The sequence below is a fragment of the Ylistrum balloti genome, unplaced genomic scaffold (assembly GCF_031769215.1).
Source record: "Ylistrum balloti isolate Yb309-2 unplaced genomic scaffold, AGI_CSIRO_Ybal_v1 Utg370554, whole genome shotgun sequence".
Lineage (NCBI taxonomy): Eukaryota > Metazoa > Mollusca > Bivalvia > Pectinida > Pectinidae > Ylistrum > Ylistrum balloti.
Genome location: NW_026782349.1, coordinates 613,663 through 640,006, shown reverse-complemented (window position 1 = coordinate 640,006; position 26,344 = coordinate 613,663). Strand labels below are relative to the sequence as shown.

The window sequence follows — 26,344 nt, the reverse complement described above, 5'->3', positions numbered from 1 at the left end:
TTTATATGAAATCTAAGAAAGAGTTATCCAGTAATTCTCAAGAAACAAGCTTAACAAGAATTGTTAAAGAACTGACGATAACTGATGGATCGAAACAGAACATGGATGAAAAGCAATTTGAATAGTTTTGTGGGCCAAATTTAATCTCACCTACATCATAATTTTCTATTTCACCAATACATTATTTTCAATTTACATTTAAACCAAAGAGGTCTTCCTTTAGTTTATCTGTTTTATTATACCAGTTCTGACCACATTGTATTTACAATGGTAACTGTTAAAATAGTAAGACAACACTTGTGGGACAGCCTGTCAGCTACAGATGTCACTTAATGATGGGTGATCAGCTGTATGTGATACATACAGGATAAGATATGAATGTTCTTTTATTCAAAATACTTAACATACCCACAATCTGTTAAAGCACTTTTCTGAAAAAAAGAGGAAGCAAAATAAAGCACAACGGACATAAAAACCAGTCAGCCATACCTGGAAATCTGTGGGTTTAGTTGACAGATTTTTGAGTAGGCCCCGTCGTGCTGCTTTTCGTTTCTTTTTCTTTTTTGGTACAACTTGACCTGTAGCTGGATCTATCACTGGAGGACCAGGTTCTTCTTCCTCCTCCTCCTCCTCCATTTCCTCGCCTCCGACATCTCCTACATCACCAACAACTTCAGACTGACTTCCTACAATCATACCGATGAGTCAGTCAATGTGTCAGTGTATTTTTATTTCCTTAGCTATATTCTGTTTCAAACATTTTACTCTTACATTAGTTGTGATAGAAAGTCGCATGAAAATCAAAGCAACAAAATCTTGTCACTGACTGACATTATGTATCAAGTTTTCTGTCAATAATCAGTATAAAACTGACTAAGGAAACCTAGTACTACAAAACATACGAGGGAGGGTTTTATGAATTCAGGTGTGTCTAGATTTGCAACTTACCACCAGACGCAGGAGATGGCTTGGCAGCCCCTGCAGGAGGTTTGTACGACAGCTTCATGTTTATCTGTGCTGACTGAAAAACAAATCATAATATTTAAGCTGACATCATCAAATATCATCAATCTTCTCAACCTGGTTTTCCTACCTTCAAATAAGATGTTTTAAGGTTAGGATGATGCTTAAATGTTTTCTATCTTCAAAATATTGATTCTTTTTGTTTGTAAGCATTTTTTCATGCTATAACGATCATCATGGTTATTAAGATATCCGTTTTCTCCAATAGATCTACTTGTATGGGTAACATAATTTGTTATCCTTACCGGCAGGGTAACACCGTTTTTATCAGTTAGGTTTGCTGTCACCTGTTCCTGCTGTGATCCACCCCTTGTGAGGTTACGGAGGGGTACTTTTAACTTGCCAAGCAGTCTGTAACCAAAATCAATGCAGAAAATAAACAGCAAAATTATAATCATGCTACATTTCAATCATGCCAACAAATATTTTTCAGAAGAAAAATTACAAAGGTTTAGATTTTTAAGTACTTAATGTTATTGGAAGGGTGTCCATATAGAGAGAAGGGTCAATATTTTCAGCTTTAGCAGAGGCAGGATATTTTCATTACAAAGACTCCACTACAAAATGTGTGATTAATCCGAGGTATCCTTGAGGAATCTGAAGGACTAAACAAGAACTGAAGGAATTGTCATGTGATTGTCTTTAGTCTTTATGAAGGAGGCAAGTCTCAAGGGTACCAGTCACCTTAGCAGTCTCTAAGGTACAGGTCACCTCACTATCAAGATGGTGCAAATGACTACACTGAGCTTAAGCTATAAGCTTTCTTGGAGATAAAAAAAATGATGTGTTTTGATTGTCTTTGGTTGGGAACACTTTGCAAAGGGGGGAGTAGTGTAGATATTGAGCGAACAGATCACCAGACAAGTCAGTGGTAGTGTGAATTTTCAGTGAACATAGTGGCATGGTATCTTTCTCATCAGACAAAAGGAGGTGACAAGTTCAAGTCCATGAACAGGTTGGATACTTTTCATTATTCCTTCCTACTACATACATACACTACCATGTACTTTACATAATTAAGTCTTTTCACAGATTTATTCTTTATTCTGAAAATAAGCAAGGTTAATTTTGAGGTGTGGTTTCCCTGCAGAAGCTGGGGACTACCTCAGTGAACAACATGCAGAAGGCACACCTCATGCTATCCAAAGCAGCTGGGGTAAAGTGTCATGCCCAAGGACACAAGGTCTATTTCTCAGCTTCCTAACAAACACAAACCTGTGTCAGTTAAGGATCAAATCACACACCTCCGACCTTAGTCTGAGGTTGAAATGTCTGATGCTCCCCCAACTGAGGTATTGGCGTCCCCAACCGAGTCAAGCAGCAGCATTCCATTGGTACAATTTTCTACCTTAAGGACAAAGTGCTCTACTGATATCCTGACTATTATAGTCTACACAGCTGTGCCGTAGTGTATTACCTTGCTTAATAAATTTTTATACCCCAAGTAAAAAGCTATATAATATATAAAAAAAACCATAGACAAAGGAATCAATTTTTCAACTCACCATATCTGTCCCGTAAGTCATCCAGGAGGACAACACATCACTACTTACTAAAAGTCTGAGGGTGGGCTTGTTATAGGACCCAAGGGGGTCAACATATGACTTTTTTGGAAGGCCAATGCAACATATTACTTCTCACAGGACCTCAGGGTGCAAACACATTACTTCTTACTCTAAATAAGGGGTCTGGCTTATTACAGGACCTTATGGTGCAAACACATTACTTCTTACTCTAAATCAGGGGTCCGGCTTATTACAGGACCTTAGGGTGCAAACACATTACTTCTTGCTCTAAATCAGGGGTCCAGCTTAATACAGGACCTTAGGGTGCAAACACATTACTTCTTACTCTAAATCAGGGGTCCGGCTTAATACAGGACCTTAGGGTGCAAACACATTACTTCTTACTCTAAATCAGGGGTCCAGCTTAATACAGGACCTTAGGGTGCAAACACATTACTTCTTACTCTAAATCAGGGGTCCGGCTTATTACAGGACCTTAGGGTGCAAACACATTACTTCTTACTCTAAATCAGGGGTCTGGCTCATTACAGGACCTTAGGGTGCAAACACATTACTTCTTACTCTAAATCAGGGGTCCGGCTTATTACAGGACCTTAGGGTGCAAACACATTACTTCTTACTCTAAATCAGGGGTCCGGCTTATTACAGGACCTTAGGGTGCAAACACATTACCTTCCACACAAAGTCTGAGGGTCAGCTTATTACAGGACCCCAGGGTGCTAACATATAACTTCTTACTTAAAGTCAGGGGTTGGGCTCTTTACAGGACCCCAGGGTGCTAACATATAACTTCTTACTAAAAGTCAGGGGTTGGGCTCTTAACAGGACCCCAGGGTGCTAACATATAACTTCTTACTAAAAGTCAGGGGTTGGGCTCTTTACAGGACCCCAGGATACTATCACATTACTTCTTACTAAAAGTCAGGGGTTGGGCTCTTTACAGGACCCCAGGGTGCTAACATATAACTTCTTACTAAAAGTCAGGGGTTGGGCTCTTTACAGGACCCCAGGGTGCTAACATATAACTTCTTACTTAAAGTCAGGGGGTGGACTTTTTACAGGACAATGAAATGATAATGGTTTGTAATTTCAGTGAACAGTGATACATATGGGTTGGCTGATTAACAGGCATGTACTTTCTGCCAGCAAAATTTATAAAATGATCAATGATATGCAACAGGCATCCTGTTCTGTGAGGTAGCCACCAGCTAGTATAAGTGATCCAGCTTCAGAATGACACTGGCTGTTCATGGAACAATAAAACCCCGAAAATACAAACAAATAAAATGATACCCTGGTAGCTATTATATTGCTGGTGTTTCAACTAGCACTGATACAAGTAAGCATGATTCACTCCTGATTCCACAAACATCATAATACAGGCCTCGTCACTCAAATCCCTGGTCTACAGTCCTATATATTAACATTAGAGTAAGCAGCGAATGGCAAATCACATGCAATACTTACTGCTGAGAGTGAAGTTATTCTAACAATTTCCTGTACAACTTGTCGAGTCAATATGACATAAACACAATAAGATGACAACTGAATCCCTTGAGTGATGCACAACTAAAGTTTATTGATTTTACCATGAAAATTTCAAAGTATGTGACAGTTCACAAGCATCTGTTACAGTTTACAACGTAATCTATCTTGATGTAATACTAGAACACGTTTCTCATACAAATAAATTCTATTGATTATACGCATGAAATATTTTATCATCAGATATAAATTTAAGATGTATAAAGTTCTTTCTTATAAAATTGCTTAAATTAAATTTCAGATACAGATGTGCCAGATGTTACACACCTTCTTAATTTGAATATATATCAATTAGGCAAAACCAAATTAGTACCACTGTAAAGCCAACAGATGATGTAGACTTGGATGACTGCTAAGAAATGGTAGATTCAAGGTTATATACCTCCAACAGAAAATTTCATGAGGCAGTAAAAAATCAATTGGAGAATCGTGAAAGTTCCAGGAGAGTTAGCAGGTATGACTATAAGAAAAATGTCTTTGTGTTCCTATAGCTACATTTACAAAACTATAAAGATAAAACTACACTGAAGAATGTATTCTATCCAGATCAGGTAAAGTTTGAAGAGTATAAACTGATAGGTTTTAAAATAAACACTTTTTTGTGTGAAACAAGGAAACCCTGTTTAGTTTGAAGTCAAATATGATTTGCTTTTTTGCAATACATATCACACCAATTGCTTTTCTGCAATACATATCACACCAATTGCTTTTCTGCAATCACACCAATTGCTTTTTTGCAAATCACACCAATTGCTTTTCTGCAATCACACACCAATTGCTTTTTTGCAATACATCACACCAATTGCTTTTCTGCAATACATATCACACCAATTGCTTTTCTGCAATCACACCAATTGCTTTTTTGCAAATCACACCAATTGCTTTTCTGCAATACATATCACACCAATTGCTTTTTTGCAATACATATCACACCAATTGCTTTTCTGCAATACATATCACACCAATTGCTTTTTTGCAAATCACACCAATTGCTTTTCTGCAATACATATCACACCAATTGCTTTTCTGCAAAACATATCACACCAATTGCTTTTTTGCAATACATATCACACCAATTGCTTTTTTGCAATACATATCACACCAATTGCTTTTCTGCAATACATATCACACCAATTGCTTTTTTGCAATACATATCACACCAATTGCTTTTCTGCAATACATATCACACCAATTGCTTTTTTGCAATACATATCACACCAATTGCTTTTCTGCAATACATATCACACCAATTGCTTCTGACCAGTTGATTTATTGCTTAGCTTCTGCATCACTTTTAGACAACATATCCTACTTCACCAGTGATAATACAACCACACAGATTTAATCTTCATGAAGAGAAACATTTGTGTAGGGTTTAGATCTTTGGATCTGTAGGTTAAACCAGTTGTCATGAAAAGTATGTGGTCCTACCTTGTTTGGGTGTTGCTATATCTATTCTGGAATAAACATTCAGGGGGTGGGGATGGGGTAGGTGTGGGGGTGGTGGGGTGGTGGTAGTTTGGCAGCACATTTACTTTAATTCAAATCTCCTGAGAGGGTTTGTTACAGGATAATGAAATATCACAGTTGTTGGAATTGTTGAGAACAGATGTAGACATAGGGGTTGGCATGGGCTAATTGATGGATTAAAACAGCACTATCAGTGCTAATAATATCACAGTGATCCCAATGTCCCTGACTGTATTGTACCTGTTCCTGCCAACTCTTTCCCAATCTTTGATGGTGACCTCGAGTTCATCAGCGGCAGTAAGGGCGATGCCATTCAGGTCAAACTCAAACGTCTGTAACACAGAAACATGTCCGACATCATAAACAAAATCCATCAACAAAAATTTTATAACTTTTAATCTAAATTAATTCAATTTAATGTCTTTTGTTTATCACATATTTGTAAAGAAAATAAACTTTAAACAATAAAAGAATGGTCATGGGATATATATGCTAATTTCTTTGTAAGGTAATACAGCTAGATCTCCAACCGGAAGTTAGCGATACAATGCAAACTCTAAACTGTTTTGTACCAGTCTTAAAGATAACGTGCATGTGAAATCTTTCCTCATACATGTATAACAACAGCAACGTGACCTGTGCTGCCCTGTGGATCCTTGTCTTGGTTCAGGTACCTTAGGGATCGCCCACGTAATAGCTTCACACCCAATTCAATATAATTGACTGAATGACTGGTACACTGACATTTAAAGTCGATTACGTAAATCCATTGTTATATATAATAAAAATCATTTAACAATAGATTGGTTTCAATTTTGGATACAAATCTGGGTGTTCATTAGTGCCATAGTCTGTATGTAATACCACACACTGACAGTGTGACATGGCCATTATGAGTGATCAAGGAAAATTGTACCTTTAAAAATATTAACAAACAACTTTATTCTAGAAACTTCCATTACTTCAGAACTCTGCCTATCAACTCTCCCACACAAACTAGCAGCATGGAAGGGGATCAGGACAGAAAATATACAATCTATTTCAAGTATTATCTTCCTGGTGTCAAGAAAGCCTAGTCACAGTAATGTGTTTATTCTGGCTGTATATAATTACATAACAAAACTTTCCTTTCTCTATCCTCAACATAAACATAAGATGGAAATTAAAACTGCCACTGTAATCTACAGATGCATGGTGGCTAGCCAGTGTCTGTCTGATTGTAGAGCAGCTACATGTAGGGTAAAGCTGAGTATCTTTATTGTGTCTGTAAGGTGCCACACCTCCTTTCATACAGTTCAATGTAGTAAAACAGGAACCTGATATACAAACAGAATCTGTCTACCTTCATTATACCTTTACTTTCTATACCACGTGATACTTCACTATGATAAACAAACATGTCTACCGTAAATACAATGTTAATTTCCCCACAACATGATACTTCACTATGATAAACAAACATGTCTACCGTAAATACAATGTTAATTTCCCCACAACATGATACTTCACTATGATACACATTAAACATTAGGATACATATTACAGAACTGCACCTCCCCTCTTTGTGTTGATAAGGATACATATTACAGAACTGCACCTCCCCTCTTTGTGTTGATAAGGATACATATTACAAAACTGCACCTCCCCTCTTTGTGTTGATAAGGATACATATTACAGAACTGCACCTCCCCTCTTTGTGTTGATAAGGATACATATCACAGAACTGCACCTCCCCTCTTTGTGTTGATAAGGATACATATCACAGAACTGCACCTCCCCTCTTTGTGTTGATAAGGATACATATTACAGAACTGCACCTCCCCGCTTTGTGTTGATAAGGATACATATTACAGAACTGCACCTCCCCTCTTTGTGTTGATAAGGATACATATTACAGAACTGCACCTCCCCTCTTTGTGTTGATAAGGATACATATTACAGAACTGTCCTTTGGGTGTTCATAAGGATACATATTACAGAACTGCACCTCCCCTCTTTGTGTTGATAAGGATACATATTACAGAACTGTCCTTTGGGTGTTGATAAGGATACATATTACAGAACTGTCCTTTGGGTGTTGATAAGGATACATATTACAGAACTGCCCCTCCCCTTTGGGTGTTGATAAGGATACATATTACAGAACTGCCCCTCCCCTTTGGGTGTTGATAAGGATACATATTACAGAACTGTCCCTCCCCTTTGGGTGTTGATAAGGATACATATTACAGAACTGCCCCTCCCCTTTGGGTGTTGATTAGGATCAATATTACAGAACTGCCTCTCCATGAAGTATCAATTAGGACAAATGTGGTACATACATTATATAAGAAACATTTTACAAGGACGTCTAGCTGTAATATGTCATTTAGTTCACATAGGTAATGTGTGGGCTGGTGCGGATCAGTAAAACATTTCATTTTCTGAAGAAATATGCAAGTATGAGTAATAAATGGTACATAATGCAGGGAGTTGTCCAGTTATACATATCCACCTATATCAGGAAAAGATGTCTATTTCAGCTGATAGGACTGATTTAAACATCTCACCTATTTCAACATATTCTGTCTGTAATGGTATCATGGTGTAGTGTATATATTATGTATACCTGTGTGTCAGGTATTGATGATCTGAATGTCTACACAAATTGTTGACTAGTAAGCTGAGCTTCTATAGGAAATGTTTCCTTGAAGTTATATATTTATATGCATACCTCACACCCTGGATATTATTTATGAAAATATATATGTAATATATCCTTTCAGGAAGGAACGGTCCTGAATTATTCATCTTAAAACACAGTTTTGGAGTACCATACTTATAACACAGGTGTGGTATACCATACTAATAACACAGGTGTGGTGTACCATACTTTAAAACACAGGTGTGATGTACCATACTTATAACACAGGTGTGATGTACCATACTTATAACACAGGTGTGATGTACCATACTTATAACACAGGTGTGATGTACCTTACTTATAACACAGGTGTGGTGTACCATACTTATAACAGGTGTGGTGTACCATACTTATAACACAGGTGTGATGTACCATACTTATAACACGGGTGTGGTGTACCATACTTATAACACAGGTGTATCATACTTATAACAGGTGTGATGTATCATACTTATTACACAGGTTTACCATACTTATAACAGGTGTGATGTATCATACTTATAACACAGGTGTGGTGTACCATACTTATAACAGGTGTGATGTACCATACTTAAGAACACAGGTGTGGTGTACCATACTTATAACACAGGTGTGGTGTACCATACTTATAACAGGTGTGATGTACCATACTTATAACACAGGTGTTGAGTCTCTCCTTACAGGTTATCATACTTCACAAGTATGAATCTTTGCTAGTCACACTAGTTTTTAAGATCAGCTATATATCTGCCTGAAGGGCTGGATTATTAAAAAGAAAATGTTTATACAGGAATTTATGATGTCAGGGTCTTACATAGGTATCATGTAGGGCTTATTTACGTGGAGAAAATCATTGAAGCAAGACCATTACATTTCTCATCACGTGATGCATACACATACCAATAATATCTACCTGCAGGTCTCTTTATACTCTAGCTCCCAACACTGCTCATTCAGCATTTTAATATGACAGCAACGTGTCACTGTGTGGGATGGCAGTCTTCACTATTTCAATATACACTTGACATCTTCCTTCAAATCACCACTCCCTCTTTTTCAAGGTATTGAATGTGTCGTATTTATTTTAGATATGTTTAGGAAAATCTAAATTACATACATTTTTAGAATCATATTTATATAGCATTGTAAGAAACCTTACAACAGTTTCTTCCATTTCACACATATTTGAAATTGATATCTTGTATACTTGTCCAAGAATGGCAGTTTAAGACAAGCTTCACAGATCTTAGATGAAACTAAATCCATTAAAGGTCCTTTGGATAGCAAAATCAATATTTTGAGGGGTTTTTTTTTCAACTTGTTTTTTCTTCCAGCAAATATTGTCCAGGAAATAAGATTTTCCATGCATGTGTTCATAAGCTTGTGTTTAGTCCTTAAGTATTGTCTTTATTTTGTTATAAAATGATGATAAAAGTGTGTGACAACATTTTATTATATACTGGGACTTCTCAACCAGTCAGGCATTATATTTGATTGATAGTTGTAGTTCATTATTTTCTCCTTTTGCCTTCTTACCAATATATATATCAGGTAAAAAAAGGTTGGCATTTATACTAAAGCTGAAAAATCTATTTTTTGTGACTTAAGAGCAAATTTCACAGTGGTTGAAAATACCCTTGGTTTTCCCATAAACAACACCTCGAGATTGTACACAAAAATATGGCATGTTGATATCCACTAAATAACATATCAATCAAGTTAAAGTTCTAATTTCACAACATTTGATAAAAATTCTATCAATAATATGTCAAAGGACAGCACCAGACCTGGTCTATTGTAACCAGGAGACATCTCTATGGTACTGTCCCCTATGACAGATAGCCACACCATGCCAACTTAATGAGATCACCAGGTGTGGAAGGCCAAATTCCTACCTGTATATACAGGTAAAGTAATGCTGGTGTCCCATCATAGGCATGATAGTGTACTTAAAACCTGGACTGGATTTAAACAGATGTAGTCAGTATTGTAGGTCTACACATTATAGGAGAATAGTAATAGCTGTTCATGTTTATTGTCCTCCAAACAAATTGGTTGAAAATTGGTTATCAAGGTATTCTGATTTATTGAATAAACAAAAATATGAATAACTGCCCATCTCACTGTAGCACACATTGCCATAGATTAACCGACAATGTGAAGTAAGTCTAAAAACAATACACTTTGCCAATATCATACCAATACAATTACATATATATCTATTGTAACCAGGAGACATCTCTATGGTACTGTCCCCTATGACAGATAGCCACACCATGCCAACTTAATGAGATCACCAGGTGTGGAAGGCCAAATTCCTACCTGTATATACAGGTAAAGTAATGCTGGTGTCCCATCATAGGCATGATAGTGTACTTAAAACCTGGACTGGATTTAAACAGATGTAGTCAGTATTGTAGGTCTACACATTATAGGAGAATAGTAATAGCTGTTCATGTTTATTGTCCTCCAAACAAAAATTTCAGCAGACAGATTTCCAAATTGTTATTCATGAACAGCTATATGACAATATTTGCAAACATTTTATATGGTTATATCATAAAGGGATGCAGTTCTGAATGATCGATCATATGCCCAAACTCTTAAGTCAAGAAAACTCATAACATAAAGAATTTTTATAGATAGATTCTGGATTATTCAGTGTCTGATGAAGTCCATGACTTTCAAATAGTCAATATATTATAATAGTTTGTGATATTCAATTGGCAATGTTTTTTTTTATGTTTTTGAACAATCGCTGTGTACAAAACTTCCTATTTCTGGCCAAGTACACAATTCTAAAGGATATAGTAATTCATGAAGAGACTTAATGGAGGTGCATATACAAGTAAACAAGATAATAATAATGTAGACTTCAACAAGAAGTGATATAGACCTCTCATGGCAATGTCACCAGACATGAACCCAGTTTACCATGGTGGCTATACCTGGTATTGACATTTTCATACCCAACAGAACTTGTTCATTAGTTACTCTTTCTGACCAAGTAACTGCTTTTAGTGATTTGATAATGTGTCTGTTAATAATGAGAGTTAAATTTAGAATAAAACTTTTTCTAGACTCTGGAAATGCCTTTCTGAGTGCATTTACATAAAATTACATGGCACTTTTGTTTCCGTCAAATTTTTTCCTGTTGTGATCAGCTGTGCTTAGCTTTGTTAGATGCCAAAAAATTCATTCCTAAACATCCTTTTGAGTTGTCATCAAGACTTTTCCTTAAATATAGCAAACAAAATTCAGCCCAATCTAAGCTATGTGTGGTCCCTAACTTATAGCTAAGAGTATATCTAAAGTACACACTCAATTTCCTGTGATCTTTGTCACATCACGTGAAACATTTCCGAATAATTATTAACAATTTTCTCACACAGAACCTTTTATAGTTCCTGAATCAGCGACATCAAGTATTGAGTAAAACCAGGTACTGCATACATGACAAGCATACTTACCATTAATATAAACAAGTTTACACCTGTATTACCTGGTACATATACAATTTCTCTGGCAACCATAAACTGACAATGAATATTGCATATTTGTCCAATAGCCTTGGTCTTAAATCATTACTTGTTCAATCAAACAAACTGTATATACCTTTTTTTATCTGACAATAAGCACACATCTGACAGAAAGCCCATATCTGACAATAAGCCCATGTCTGAGAGTAAACCCATGTCTCACAATAACATGTCTGACAATAAGTGCATATCTGACAATAAGCACATGTCTGAGAGTAAACCCATGTCTGACAATAACATATACTTGAAAATAAGTGCATGTCTGACAATATGCACATGTCTGACAGAAAGTGCATGTCTGACAATAAGCACATGTCTGACAGTAGGCACATGTCGGACAATAAGCACACATCTGACAATAAGCCCATGTCTGACAATAAGCCAATGTCTGACAATAAGCCCATGTCTGAGAGTAAACCCATGTCTGACAATAAGCACATGTCTGAGAGTAAGAACATGGCTGACAGTAAGCCCATGTCTAACAATAACATATGCCTGACATTAAGTGCATATCTGACAATAAGTCCATGTCTGACAATAAGCCCTGTCTGACAATATGCACATGTCTGACAATAACACATGCCTGACAATAAGTGCATGTCTTACAATAAGCACATGTCTGACAATAACATATGCCTGACAATAAGCCCATGTCTGACAATATGCACATGTCTGACAATAACATATGCCTGACAATAAGTGCATGTCTTACAATAAGCACATGTCTGACAATAACACATGCCTGACAATAAGTGCATGTCTTACAATAAGCACATGTCTGACAATAACACATGCCTGACAATAAGTGCATGTCTTACAATAAGCACATGTCTGACAATAACATATGCCTGACAATAAGCCCATGTCTGAAAATAAGCACATGTCTGACAATAACACATGCCTGACATTAGGTCCAAGTCTGGATATAAGCCCACTCTATTGTTGATCAATAAGATATGCCTGACAATAAGCACATGTCTGACAATAACACATGCCTGACATTAGGTCAAATATAAGCATTTCATTGTATCATTTCATTGTCCTGCAATAAGCAGACCACCCATAAATCAAAATTTATGTTGGCAACTGGGCTTATTGACAGGTAATTCAGTAATTAACTTTTTATTATTTAAAAAAATCTGAATATACTATTTACTGGAAAGTATCACCACAACATACCTAGTTCTTATCACAAATAAACATTGGTGTTCAGTTGCTACATTTTGTCGAGAGCATAAACAAATTGTGATAAAAATTCTTATTAATAATTTTGTGATTTGATTTTGAAATAAGAACTGGTACTGAAGTGTAAATGAAACCAGAATTGTTTCCAGGAAGTCCAGATCAGCATTTCTAAAACTTTGATGAGCCCCAACACTAATAGATATAGTGAGTTCCCAAACATTTAGGTGAATCCCAGAGTAAAAACATGAGTACAGAACTCAAATATCTCAGTCCTAAATAATCACTGAAACTACAAAAACAGTAAAAAGAGAATTGTTTTCGCATTACAGTAAAGCCTGTCTTGAAAGCCACCTGTTTATATTAACCACCTGTATACAATGCCCGACAATTTTGCGACCCATTTTAACACATTTTGTAGTAGTGCAAGTTTTCTTTACCATGAGCAGCCTTTATAAACAGGTTCAACTGTAGTAAATCAATGTGAAAATTGGTTATCAAGGTATTCTGATTTATTGAATAAACAAAAATATGAATAACTGCCCATCTCACTGTAGCACACATTGCCATAGATTAACCGACAATGTGAAGTAAGTCTAAAAACAATACACTTTGCCAATATCATACCAATACAATTACATATAGATTATAATCATTTAGTACCAGAGTAAACAGAGCTACACAGCTAATACCAGTTATTATTTCATGATGACAGGATACAGTGCAGGCTTTAAGGAGAAATTTCTGTTCTGATGGGAGGATACAGGATGTACATTGTACATGTATAGACCAGAAAGACAATCCTGTACTGATGGGAGGATACAGGATGTACATTGTACATGTATAGACCAGAAAGACAATCCTGTACTGATGGGAGGATACAGGATGTACATTGTACATGTATAGACCAGAAAGACAATCCAGTACTGATGGAGGATACAGGATGTACATTGTACATGTATAGACCAGAAAGACAATCCTGTACTGATGGGAGGATACAGGATGTACATTGTACATGTATAGACCAGAAAGACAATCCTGTACTGATGGGAGGATACAGGATGTACATTGTACATGTATAGACCAGAAAGACAATCCTGTTCTGATGGGAGGATACAGGATGTACATTGTACATGTATAGACCAGAAAGACAATCCAGTACTGATGGAGGATACAGGATGTACATTGTACATGTATAGACCAGAAAGACAATCCTGTACTGATGGAGGTCAAAGACATGGGAGGTAACATCGAAACTCTTGTGGGATTTTGTTTACTTTTCTGAGGTTTTTATGTGACAATTTTTTTATTTTATTTAAAATAAGCTCCTGTTTTCCTAAATTTAATACTTTCACCAAGGAATTATCTAAGACTAAAGAGTATTTACAGTATAATCATGTAAATCTTACATGAAACCTAAGACTTTAGATACAACTGTAAACATATTCCTACAAACCAGCTGTTGACTGCCCCAGACCAATGCAAAGCTGAATCATTTGAAGTCTTTGGTGTTCTGCCTTTGATAAGACATCCTAAAAGATCTGCAGACCACAGTTTGCAATTTTGTCAATCTTCATACTGGTTTGTTTTAAAAGGGCAGAAAAAAAATACAATCAGAAAGGTTTAAACACAACACTGCTGCATCTATTTAGTCCAGAGAGACACCAGATGGAGTTAATTCCATACAAACATTATACAGATGTGTTGGACAAATACAGTTTTATCCAATGTTTCATAGGCTATGAAGGTGGACAAACATCTTTACCAAATTCTTCATAAAATTTGGACAGACAGATCTAGATCTATCCACTATTGAATTTTTATGTAAAACTTTGGGAGCCAGACATCCAAGATTTTATTATACTGAATATAATGTAATATTATACAGCAGACAAAGTGATCACTGTGTTTCAGTGTCTTCCTGAAGTTGCCAGAATATACTAGTGTTGACTTTATAATTTTATAATTATATGTGTAGGATACTAGAGATACACATATCAAATAGTGTAGAATGGTGTTTTTTTTCTTCCTGAAATCTAGAGCAACCTGCTGTGTCAGTGTAAACAGAGGCAAAAGGAATGTTGTCAGTAAAATTGGTTAGATATTCTTGATTTTTCTTCATTTTGGGAAGTAGAACAGCTTCGAGCTAGGGGCAACAGTCATTATTCATCACCATCTCTAAATTTTGTTGCAAAAAAAAAAAGAAAAAAAATCCATCAGTTGAAGATTATTTCATTAAAATCACGCCTACAGTCAAATAAATACTATGGTATGCCTTTAACCCAACACTCCCTAGATAACAATGCTTCACAATGCTGTACAGATAAAAAGAAGAACACACAAGGGTACCATAACGCAACTAAATGTCAACAAAAAATGAGGGAAATTTTCCACATGTATGTAAATGGACGTAAACACCTAGGGATTCAATTTCCTTCAGTAATCAATATCATTAATGCACGGGAGAGTCCCCTGTTACGTAGGACTATAGAACTGATCAGGTACAGAAGTCAGGCTAAACCAATCTGATGAAATACCATATTTCTTCTAATACACATTCAACGGCACCCCAGTAACTATACTCATTTAGTTGTGAACAGATGTGATGATATACCTACTTTCTTCTAATACACATCCCTTAGAACCCCATGTGAAAGGCTATACCACAGTATGCGTTAACAGGTTGACAGAAAGAAGAATTGAAGTCAAGCACAAACTAAAATGGCATTGTGCAGCCTTATCAAGTGTCATTATTAATTTAACTGTTGCTAAATAAAACATATGGCAATGCTCAACACTACCTCTGTCCAGAAAAGTGTAGATGCCCAATCAACATTTCTACTAAAAATTCAGTTATGCTGTTAACCTTCAACCATTTAAGGAAACCAAGAGACCTTATTTGCATTGGTCACAGTGTATGGCACAAACAAGGGCAGTAACTCTGTGAATCAACATGTGTTCAAAATGGGGTATAACTATTTATTTAACAAACCAAGGTTCCTTAGTAACTCACAGAATTCCACAGAAAATGACTTCAATATGTTCTGTTTTGAAGCCTGTCCTTGTTAGTAAACTATATTTACCCTCATCTTCGTTAGGAATGTTGAGTGCTCAATATCAGTGAAAACCTGCCCTGTTTAGAACCATCTAGTCTCATCAAAAATATATGGTACTATCACCATGGTGTAAAATTTAGTTCCTTTGAATGATAGTGATCCTACCCATTATGTTAAGTCTGCCCTGATTTCCTTTGGGAGAAAGGGTATCTGGAAAAGATCAGACCTAGTCATATGTATAACAATTATGCTCTCTCTGTGATTTACACACTGTAGCACACAGAGACGCCAAAATACTGACAGCCTAATAACTGCTAATAAATTAAAACAATTCAGGTCAATTAGTTATGTGTGTCATACATGAGTTCATTACAGTAGGTATCAATATTCAATGTGTAAACACCAAATATGGAATAATGACTGAGGTTTACAACTGAAATCAACAACTCAGTACATATTTCTAGTGACAATGTGTCTAACCAACATCTCCCTACATGTCTTTAGTGACAATGTATCTCACCAACATCTCCCTACATATCTTTAGTGACAATGTATCTAACCAACATCTCCCTACATGTCTTTAGTGACAATGTATCTAACCAACATCTCCCTACATGTCTTTAGTGACAATGTATCTAACCAACATCTCCCTACATGTCTTTAGTGACAATGCATCTCACCAACATCTCCCTACATGTCTTTAGTGACAATGTATCTAACCAACATCTCCCTACATGTCTTTAGTGACAATGTATCTAACCAACATCTCCCTACATGTCTTTAGTGACAATGTATCTAACCAACATCTCCCTACATGTCTTTAGTGACAATGTATCTAACCAACATCTCCCTACATGTCTTTAGCGACAATTCCATGATTCTGTGGCCGGTGATCCTAATATCTCTTGCAACATATCTTACCAATCAGAAATGTTGATTTTTCAATATGAAAATTTCATGAAGTTGATATTTCACTGGTAAATCCTTGGCAGTATAACAAGATGTTACTTGACAAAGGGTGACAGTTGAACAAGCTTTACTGACAAATGTTGGTTCAATAGCAATTGCATGGTACCACTGACCGGTAGCAACAGTATAACATGTTTTACAGGACAAATAGTGGCAATATAATGGTGGCAGTATAACATGGGTTACATGACAAATGGTGGCACTAGAATGGTGGCAGTATAACATGGGTTACAGGACAACTGATGGCAATATAGTGGTGGCAGTATAAAAAAATGAGGAAGAAAAAAGGAAGCAACATTACAAATTTGACTTGACAATTGACAATCTTATTCAAAACAAGAGAAAATTAATCAAAGTTTGATTGATAATGGCAGTATAACAAGACTGACTTCATCAAGACCATCAATGTTAACATTACACACCATGATAAAAGAGAGTACAGTCTGGCCTTTGTATGTGAACTTTCAACAAAACATTGTAATGTTCACATGTATCACATCCATAAGTCTGAAATTGTGTCCCTAAGTGCTCTAATGCTATCTGGCCAATAAGTGAATATGTTCTGAAATTCTAGCTTTTACAATGATAGATTACATTGCTATGAGAGAATATTATACTAGTAATGATCAAGTGCTGTTTGAAATCGAACCTTAGACCATTCATCAACTGTATTGATAGTCTACCATACAAAGCAACAGACATAAATATTTAACAGAGATTGGCACTCCTCTGAAACAATACAATACAGATTCCGATAACACTATGCACAAAATAACAATGACAAGATCTAATTCTGTTTTGGTTGACAAGTAAAGCATGTTTTCTTCCTCAAAGACAAGGATTTAACTAGGTGAACTAGCAATGAGCTGAGTTGTACAATTTCTGCACATGTACATCCCTATCACCATTCTAGATTGTGAAGTGTTGTTTATGCCCTCAAACATAATTTACTGATTTAGTCAACTGCCAATTATAGTCCAAAATAATTGACAACCAAGCCTATAAACAAGTGAGTACTACAACCTTAAAATTAAGTATCATTTCTGGGTGTGGTCAAACAGACTGAAAGGCCAAACATTTGGGAAAGGTATACTGCCTAGGTGAAAGACCTTATTTCTAAGCATATTGGCCAGTAATAAACAATTGCAAGATCATACTGGACCAGTATCAAGGCCACAAAAGGTCAAGGCCAACAGAGAATTTTTACTTTTCATTAAAACAAAGACCAAAACATAATTTTTTTTTTAATTCTCAAGTTAAAAACTTTCAAGGGTTTACTCTTTATGTAACAAAACAATAAATAGTTTAATGTTTTGTTGGTCCTACACTCCTATACAAATACATCAGTTGCTGGGGAGAGTTACGTGACATATACTGGTAGTCTACATAATGTGGGCATTATTACACTTGAAAGATATAGGTGTTCTCTGATCACAACAAGGAGACTGAAATAAGTATAGTAATTGTAAGTCTACATAACTCACTTCAAACTGTAGCAGATATTTCGGAGAGAATAACCTTCAAAAAGATTTGTGAAATTATAGGCCCTTTATCATTTGCAATTCACAGAAATTCTTCTTTTTCTAAAAAATTTACATAAGTATCAGCCCTGGAGATACATGTATTTGGTCGGAGAGTACTTACTCATGAATATTCATACTACATATCATTTCATATATTATAATAGTCACCAGAGTTCATAAGATAGACTTAAGATTAAATTGCTTTATCAAAAATGATCAGAAGGCTTTGGGTAAATTAAAGAAAACAGTTAACTTCAATATTGAACTTAACTAGAAAGAGCATTGAACAAAATGAGCCCTTTATATGCATTAAAGTTCCCCCCTTCCTAATCTTCAGAAAACCTCATTATTGCAGGTGTCTGATTAGGGCCAGATAGGTACATCTCTACAGTCATCCTGTGTTTATTTTGCCTTCCACAGGACTGATCTTCTATAGAAGTAGTTGTCTCTATAATGGGGGATGAGAAGCTGTGACTAATTCTCTGTAGATTACACTAGATTACTTATTACCCAATAGATCAGTATTCAACAAAGATGAATGATTAAATATTTAGTCCCATTCCTTGCCCATTTATAAGCATTTCTACAGATCTGTAGTGACTATATTATGACCTATATATATCCATTATCTCTATGTAGGGAATGACACAGAACTTATTTGTTTATCACAGGGCAGTGATACAATGGTAGTTTTTTTCACAATCAAAGATACAGAATGGCAGAAATAGCCATGGTACAAGGTATTTATAAAAGGTACCAATAGAATTATCTCTGGGTGCAATCAATGTTAATGACTATGTATGGTAATTTATTGATTTACAGGAACATATGTACAACATGTTACACTTACTGTCACATCAACATATTCAGGTACTGTTAGTAAAACACTACATAAATGTACCTGCTATACATTATTGATACAATTTTTTATTGGTAGATAAAAAAGTCTGCCTGACTCAAACTACACCGCAGAATCTCGTGGCTTTCTAATAATGGTAAATTTTAACCTGAAAGAAACAACAAATTTGGTTCTAACATATATCAATTGAGAATGTTATACTGGCACATTTTGGAGTTGGTATTGTAACATTTAAGGACATTCTTCTCAATACCATGAGACAATATAACATAGGCCATGACTTTCGTTAGGGTATTCACAACCCTGTTGTCGTCAGTGCTGCAAATGCAAATGTCTTAGGTTATACTCCTTAAATTTGTAAACCAGAAAGAAGCGATAGTTCTGAGCAATTAAAACCTGACACACATTTTATCTGTAATTAGTTATAAAGCGGGGTGTAGCTATCATATAGACCTACAGGCTATAAACACTTCAGGCAATCACACATATATTTGTAAAGGCCTCATACACCTTACATACTGTAGCAGCAGTACGCAAGATTTGTGGCCTTGAACTCCAAAATCTGCCAAGTATGTATATGTTGTTTGCACACGACTGACCCCTGCAGGCCGTTTAGGCATACTCAGTGTATTGCATCTATATGAACTGACCATAAGTTCCTACGTATCTATATATGACACAGCAGCGTGACACATAGTGTGACACTGTGCCAATGTGGGTGTACAGTCACCATACATTGGTGTATTGACAGACGATTTAATAAAGATGTGGGTTTACGCCTCACTAAGCACGAGAGGTTTCATACTCCCTACTCACCTCATTCCATGTCGGGTTTAACTCCGATTTCACCACTTCGGTCTTCTTTGATACACCTGTAAACAAAATTTTAAACTTTAAATTAATATAACAAGTCAACGCAATATATATTATATTTTGTAAAAGATAACTCGACTTTCACATGCACCAGTGGTAGGGCTCGTCTGCACGGTTGAGAGAGTTTTGGGAATGGACTGTCGAATTTTACCTACCTTTAAATTCGATAGATGCATATGGGTCGCTTTCTCCAAATTTCTCTACATTTGGGACATTAGTAGCCCCAATAACCAGCACGTGGAGTGACATGTTGGATATTTGGCTGTCAAATTATCTCATTATTATCTAAATATCCTGTTCAACTCCAGAGAGCAACACAACACACCGGCACACCCTCGTCACCGACCTCTTCCCGTTCGTGTGACTCGTATGTTATGAGATATCTGCATGAAAAGGAAAGCCCTTGAGAGTTTCCGAGTGAAAAACAGGCACCTTGGTCGAAGGGAGATAAACTCTATAGCAGACGACGTAACACTGACTTAGAGGCAAGAATTGGTCACAAATTTATGACATTGATATATGATATCCGTAAAATAAATAACCAAGACACCCGGGCCAAATCATATGGCCGAGAAAGATTAGTCAGAACAGATACCACAGGCTAACGTCAATATTTTAGATCCGAGAACCGAGGTGAAACACTGACGATGTAATACGCCTATCCACAACGTCACGAAAATTACCACGTTAAACCATGCTTTCATGATGTTGCATTCAGGGATCAAAAGTATTACAAACTAGTTAAATAAAATTTAAAATTAATTAAAGAAACCACGGGTGCTTAGCAGGAACTATCCGGATCTAATGTGTGCGTGTGAATTATAAAATTCATGGGTAAATCCGGGCGGTGAGGAAAAGACACACAACCCTCTCGACGATTTTATAATTTTACCTATTTTCCCTCGACTGCAAGCTTGTTGTCCCCGCCATAGGCAGTGCTGCACTGTAGTGCCAAGGGCGTCATCGGGGACCAGTCTTTTACAAAATCGTATTCAAGGAGATGCCCAAAATACATGTTTAAAATGCTTTGGACCCCTCCCCTCATATTCCGAATAGAGGCTCTACCCGACCTATAACACTGTTGTTCAGGTTTACATGTCGTATCATTTAACTTATCGTAAATAGGAACTGATCTTTCACAAAAGACGAAAAATTGTGCCTAAGTCTCAGTTATCAATTAAACCATTTCATAATTTCATAAAACATCAATATGATAGATCTAGTATTGATAAGTACGATATCGGACAATCGAACTTTAAGTTTGTAAATAACAGCAGATAAGTTTTACCTTTCTTGGTGGTCTTTAGCTTTTTATCTTACTTGTAATTATCTAGGTACGGATAAGACTCAAATTACAAGGTGTTGTTGGCTCCGAGTATTGGAAAGTAGGATTCGTACACCATGGATTGTATTGTAAATAACTGACGCTATTGAGTAACGATCATGGTACAATGTCTTATACGTGTATTCATGACATACGTTTTCATATTGCAGAAATAACGAGTTAGTTCACTTTTTATTTTTTCTGGTTTATCAGTGAGCCTAACTACAGGGATATTTTTTTAAATCAGTATCCCCAATGCCTTATCGGACAAAGATTTATATCATCGTACTGATGGAACAATACTGTGCCTTAATTCTGACAGTGGTAAAGGATATTATCATTCTGTGTTTTCATGAAACCTCGTAGGATAACTTTTTCCCCTGTAGGTTTACACACAATGAACTCACATGCATGTCTCTTTAGAATTTCAATTTCAACACAAAATTGACACACTTCTCTTATCTATGTATTTTTAGAGTCGAAATTTTATCCTGTTTAAACTTCAAATGAAAGCAATATAAACCAGCAAACAAAATGATCTATCGATTGTCTTAGATATCTATATAATTATTAAATGGTGTAACAGCCTTCAAAAGAAACTCTATACATAAACGAGTTCGACACTTTCTCAATCAGGTCACTGCTTATGTTAATATTACTGAATGTGTTATGGGGTTTTACACATGTTATGATAAGAATAGAAAAAAGGATAATTTAAGCCAATAAATGTTGTTATTTAATGGCTAATACACGCTGCGTGGTAATTTTATAGGGTTTATATTATACACTAGATTGGGTTAATAGTATAATTATTCTGTTACTATTAGTGACTAACAATCTACATTATAGAATTCTGTTAGCAATATTGTTATTGTTTTTTTGACATATACATATATGATCAATTAAGTAATTACGACAGTACGGACAAGTGAATTGTCAATTTTTCGAGGCAACCTGCCCCTTTATCAAGATATAATATAATGTAAATTACATGACATACATAAAAAATAAAACAAATACAAAGTTATGAATCTAAATCGAGAGCGATGGTGTAAATTTAGGTGTCTCGATAATCCCTTTGGCCGATGGACGTCGAAGGCCCTTTATAGAGGACAAAAAAAATTCTAATTTTTTGTATGAATGATTGTGATTAAAATATAAAAAAAAAATTGATATCGATCTCGGTATGTTTTGCACTCAAGACACTGAGCATATATGTGATCGCAACGAAAACAATTGCACGCCACACTCCGAGGACAATAGTCTACCGGTACATCTCGGCCACATTCTTTAGAATACTTCTTAAAAAGTACATATAAATAATACAACAACATTTCTTCTTGAATGTAAGATATTTCGATGCAACCAATTATGACTTATTAAGACACTAATATACCTTACCATATGTGTAAAGTCGTAAGCATTTGACTTAATGTTGTGAAATATTTTGTTAAAATATTAACTCTGTTAAACATTAAATCAATCATACCCAGAACTAGAAAAACCGGTATAGTTTCGATAGCTATCTCAAGAATACATTTACAACTTAATTTTGTATACTTTGTCGCCAGCGAAGATGACACACATTTTCCACTTATCTACGTGATGCATCAAGTAAATTGTGAATCTAAATAAAAAGCGTATTATGTTTTATCAATCGTGCCAGGGTTCTAAATATATAGTAAGCATTACACTATTTTCTTTACACTCTTGAAATTAATAACTCTTGCAAAAACGACGAATGAAATATAGTTTATTGTCACCAGTAGTTGATCTGAATCATATGTATATGATGTACTTCTAATTGTATTCATTAACTTATATACATAGTTGTTGTTCAGGTGTATTGTTGACTCAGCAGTAATTTAATACAGTAAATGTACAAATTAAAGTGTTAATTGTCGTATTTATAACGTCAGGATGGGTCCGGGACCGACTCACCAAATGCTGGCTCTGGAGCGTTCCTATTGTAGAACCATATTAGATGTGTTCCACATAGGGAGTGTTTCTATTGTAGGACAATATTAGATGTGTTCCACATAGGGAGTGTTTCTATTGTAGGACCATATTAGATGTGTTCCACATAGGAAACGTTTCTATTGTAGGACAATATTAGATGTGTTCCACATAGGGAGCGTTTCTATTGTAGGACCATATTAGATGTGTTCCACATAGGGAGTGTTTCTACTGTAGGACCATATTAGATGTGTTCCACATAGGAAACGTTTCTATTGTAGGACAATATTAGATTGTGTTCCACATAGGGAACGTTTCTATTGTAGGACCATATTAGAGGTGTTCCACATATGGAGTGTTTCTATTGTAGGACAATATTAGATGTGTTCCACATAGGAAACGTTTCTATTGTAGGACAATATTAGATGTGTTCCACATAGGGAGTGTTTCTATTGTAGGACCATATTAGATGTGTTCCACATTGGGAGTGTTTCTATTGTAGGACCATATTAGATGTGTTCCACATAGGAAACGTTTCTATCGTAGGACAATATTAGATGTGTTCCACATAGGGAGTGTTTCTATTGTAGGACCATATTAGATGTGTTCCACATAGGGAGTGTTTCTATTGCAGGACCATATTAGATGTGTTCCACATAGGGAACGTTTCTATAGTAGGACAATATTAGATGTGTTCCACATAGGGAGCGTTTCTATTGTAAGACCATATTAGATGTGTTCCACATAGGGAGTGTTTCTATTGTAGGACCATATTAGATGTGTTCTACATAAGGAACGTTTCTATTGTAGGACCATATTGGATGTGTTCCACATAGGGAACGTTTCTATTGTAGGACCATATTAGATGTGTTCCACATAGGGAGTGTTTTTACTGTAGGACCATATTAGATGTGTTCCACATAGGAAACGTTTCTATTGTAGGACAATATTAGATGTGTTCCACATAGGGAACGTTTCTATTGTAGGACCATATTAGATGTGTTCCACATATGGAGTGTTTCTATTGTAGGACAATATTAGATGTGTTCCACATAGGGAACGTTTCTATTGAAGGACCATATTGGATGTGTTCCACATAGGGAGTGTTTCTATTGTAGGACCATATTAGATGTGTTCCACATAGGGAGTGTTTCTACTGTAGGACCATATTAGATGTGTTCCACATAGGGAACGTTTCTATTGTAGGACAATATTAGATGTGTTCCACATAGGGAGCGTTTCTATTGTAGGACCATATTAGTTGTGTTCCACATAGGGAGTGTTTCTATTGTAGGACCATATTAGGTGTGTTCCACATAGGGAGCTTTTGTATTGTAGGACCATATTAGGTGTGTTCCACATAGGGAGCGTTTCTATTGTAGGACCATATTAGGTGTGTTCCACATAGGGAGTGTTTCTATTGTAGGACAATATTAGATGTGTTCCACATAGGGAACGTTTCTATTGTAGGACCATATTAGATGTGTTCAACATCAGGAGCATTTCTATTGTAGGACCATATTAGATGTGTTCCTATTATAGAATGATTTTAAATGTGTTTTCATCGTAGGACAATATTAAATAAAGTTTTGTTGTTGAGCAATATCGAATGTGTATTATTTTCAGACAATTTCAAATTTGCTTATTGTAGAATAATGATAAACGTATTTTCTATTTAATGGACATGACCTACCTGGACACACCAGTGTTTGTCAGTGATGGACATGACCTATCTGGACACACCTGTGTTTGTCAGTGATGGACATGACCTATCTGGACACACCTATTTACGAATATCCAATTATAGTTGTAACCTTTGATACAAAGCATGTTTCTTGGTTCCTATGGTGTTTCAGGGAGATAAGGGTTGCATACAGAAATTGAATATGCCATTTAAAGCCTGAAACCTGTTACCAAATGGTTTGAGCTCGTGACTGTTTTATAGACAAGAGGCATTGTTCTTCCTATTTTAAAAGGTGTTAATAAATGCCATTGTGATCCCGCTAGACCTATCTCCCTTTTATGCTGTATATAAACTATTTGAAAAGGTCATCAGTACTCTAAGAGAGGACTGCAGCTTCTCTTATACTGTTTCCGGATACACAAAGCGTCTTCTGGAAATCTTCAGGGTGTACGACAGTAACATTTTCTCCATACTCTATACGGGACCATTTGCATTGTCTTTCTGTGCATGAAAATGTTATTTGATACTGGTACATGGACCTTATGACCTTTAGTCTCTGGTGTCAAAGGTCACCTATTCGATACCATCCGCTACTCAAACACATATATAAAAATTGTCGTGACGTGGCACGCAGTGATGTCACATTGGTTTCCGGTTGAATCGCGGGTAAAGGAAGGTGGGATGTCCTCGGTAATTTTCGTATCCTTTGAAAAAATGCCGCGAAATTCGAGATCCAACATCAGCAGATGATATTTGGCTTACAGCCCATTTCTCTCTTCAAAGATGTTCGTCTAGAAACTGTATCGTTACGAATATCAAACCTGCATGTGGTTAAGGTAAAACTCATTCTACTACTGGAATCGACCTCTCCAAATTTTATTGGTCACTAGAATTGCTGACGAATAGTCATATTCTTCATAAAAACTACGTACTTTTCAATTCGTACTGAAAGTGTATCTTCTACAGAGATCATGTTATAGGAATGTGTTATGCTTGTCATAATGATCACATCAAGGGATATTTTATTGCCTTGCAGGACATGGACATGGTTCTCACATGAGAACGTGACATTACTTGGATTGATCAATATTTACATGTTTTATTATTGTACTTTCCAGGATTTTTCTTGTAAATATGTCTTTTGTTTGAATTC

At 36.0% G+C, this 26,344-nt stretch overlaps 1 protein-coding gene across 1 annotated transcript in view; it reads right to left on the bottom strand.

Annotated features, from left to right (window-relative positions):
- Nucleotides 1-20,512, bottom strand: part of LOC132556223 (myoferlin-like) — an 81,430-nt gene extending 60,918 nt beyond the window's left edge. The window contains exons 1-6 of the mRNA XM_060220616.1: nt 20,383-20,512; nt 20,171-20,226; nt 5,805-5,896; nt 1,269-1,374; nt 949-1,021; nt 490-686 (exon numbers count right to left, since the gene is read on the bottom strand). Of these exons, the coding sequence (XP_060076599.1) occupies nt 490-686; nt 949-1,021; nt 1,269-1,374; nt 5,805-5,896; nt 20,171-20,226; nt 20,383-20,476 (618 nt within the window). The 5' untranslated portion in view covers nt 20,477-20,512. The remainder of the gene's footprint in view (nt 1-489; nt 687-948; nt 1,022-1,268; nt 1,375-5,804; nt 5,897-20,170; nt 20,227-20,382) is intronic.
- Nucleotides 20,513-26,344: the final 5,832 nt, after the last annotated feature.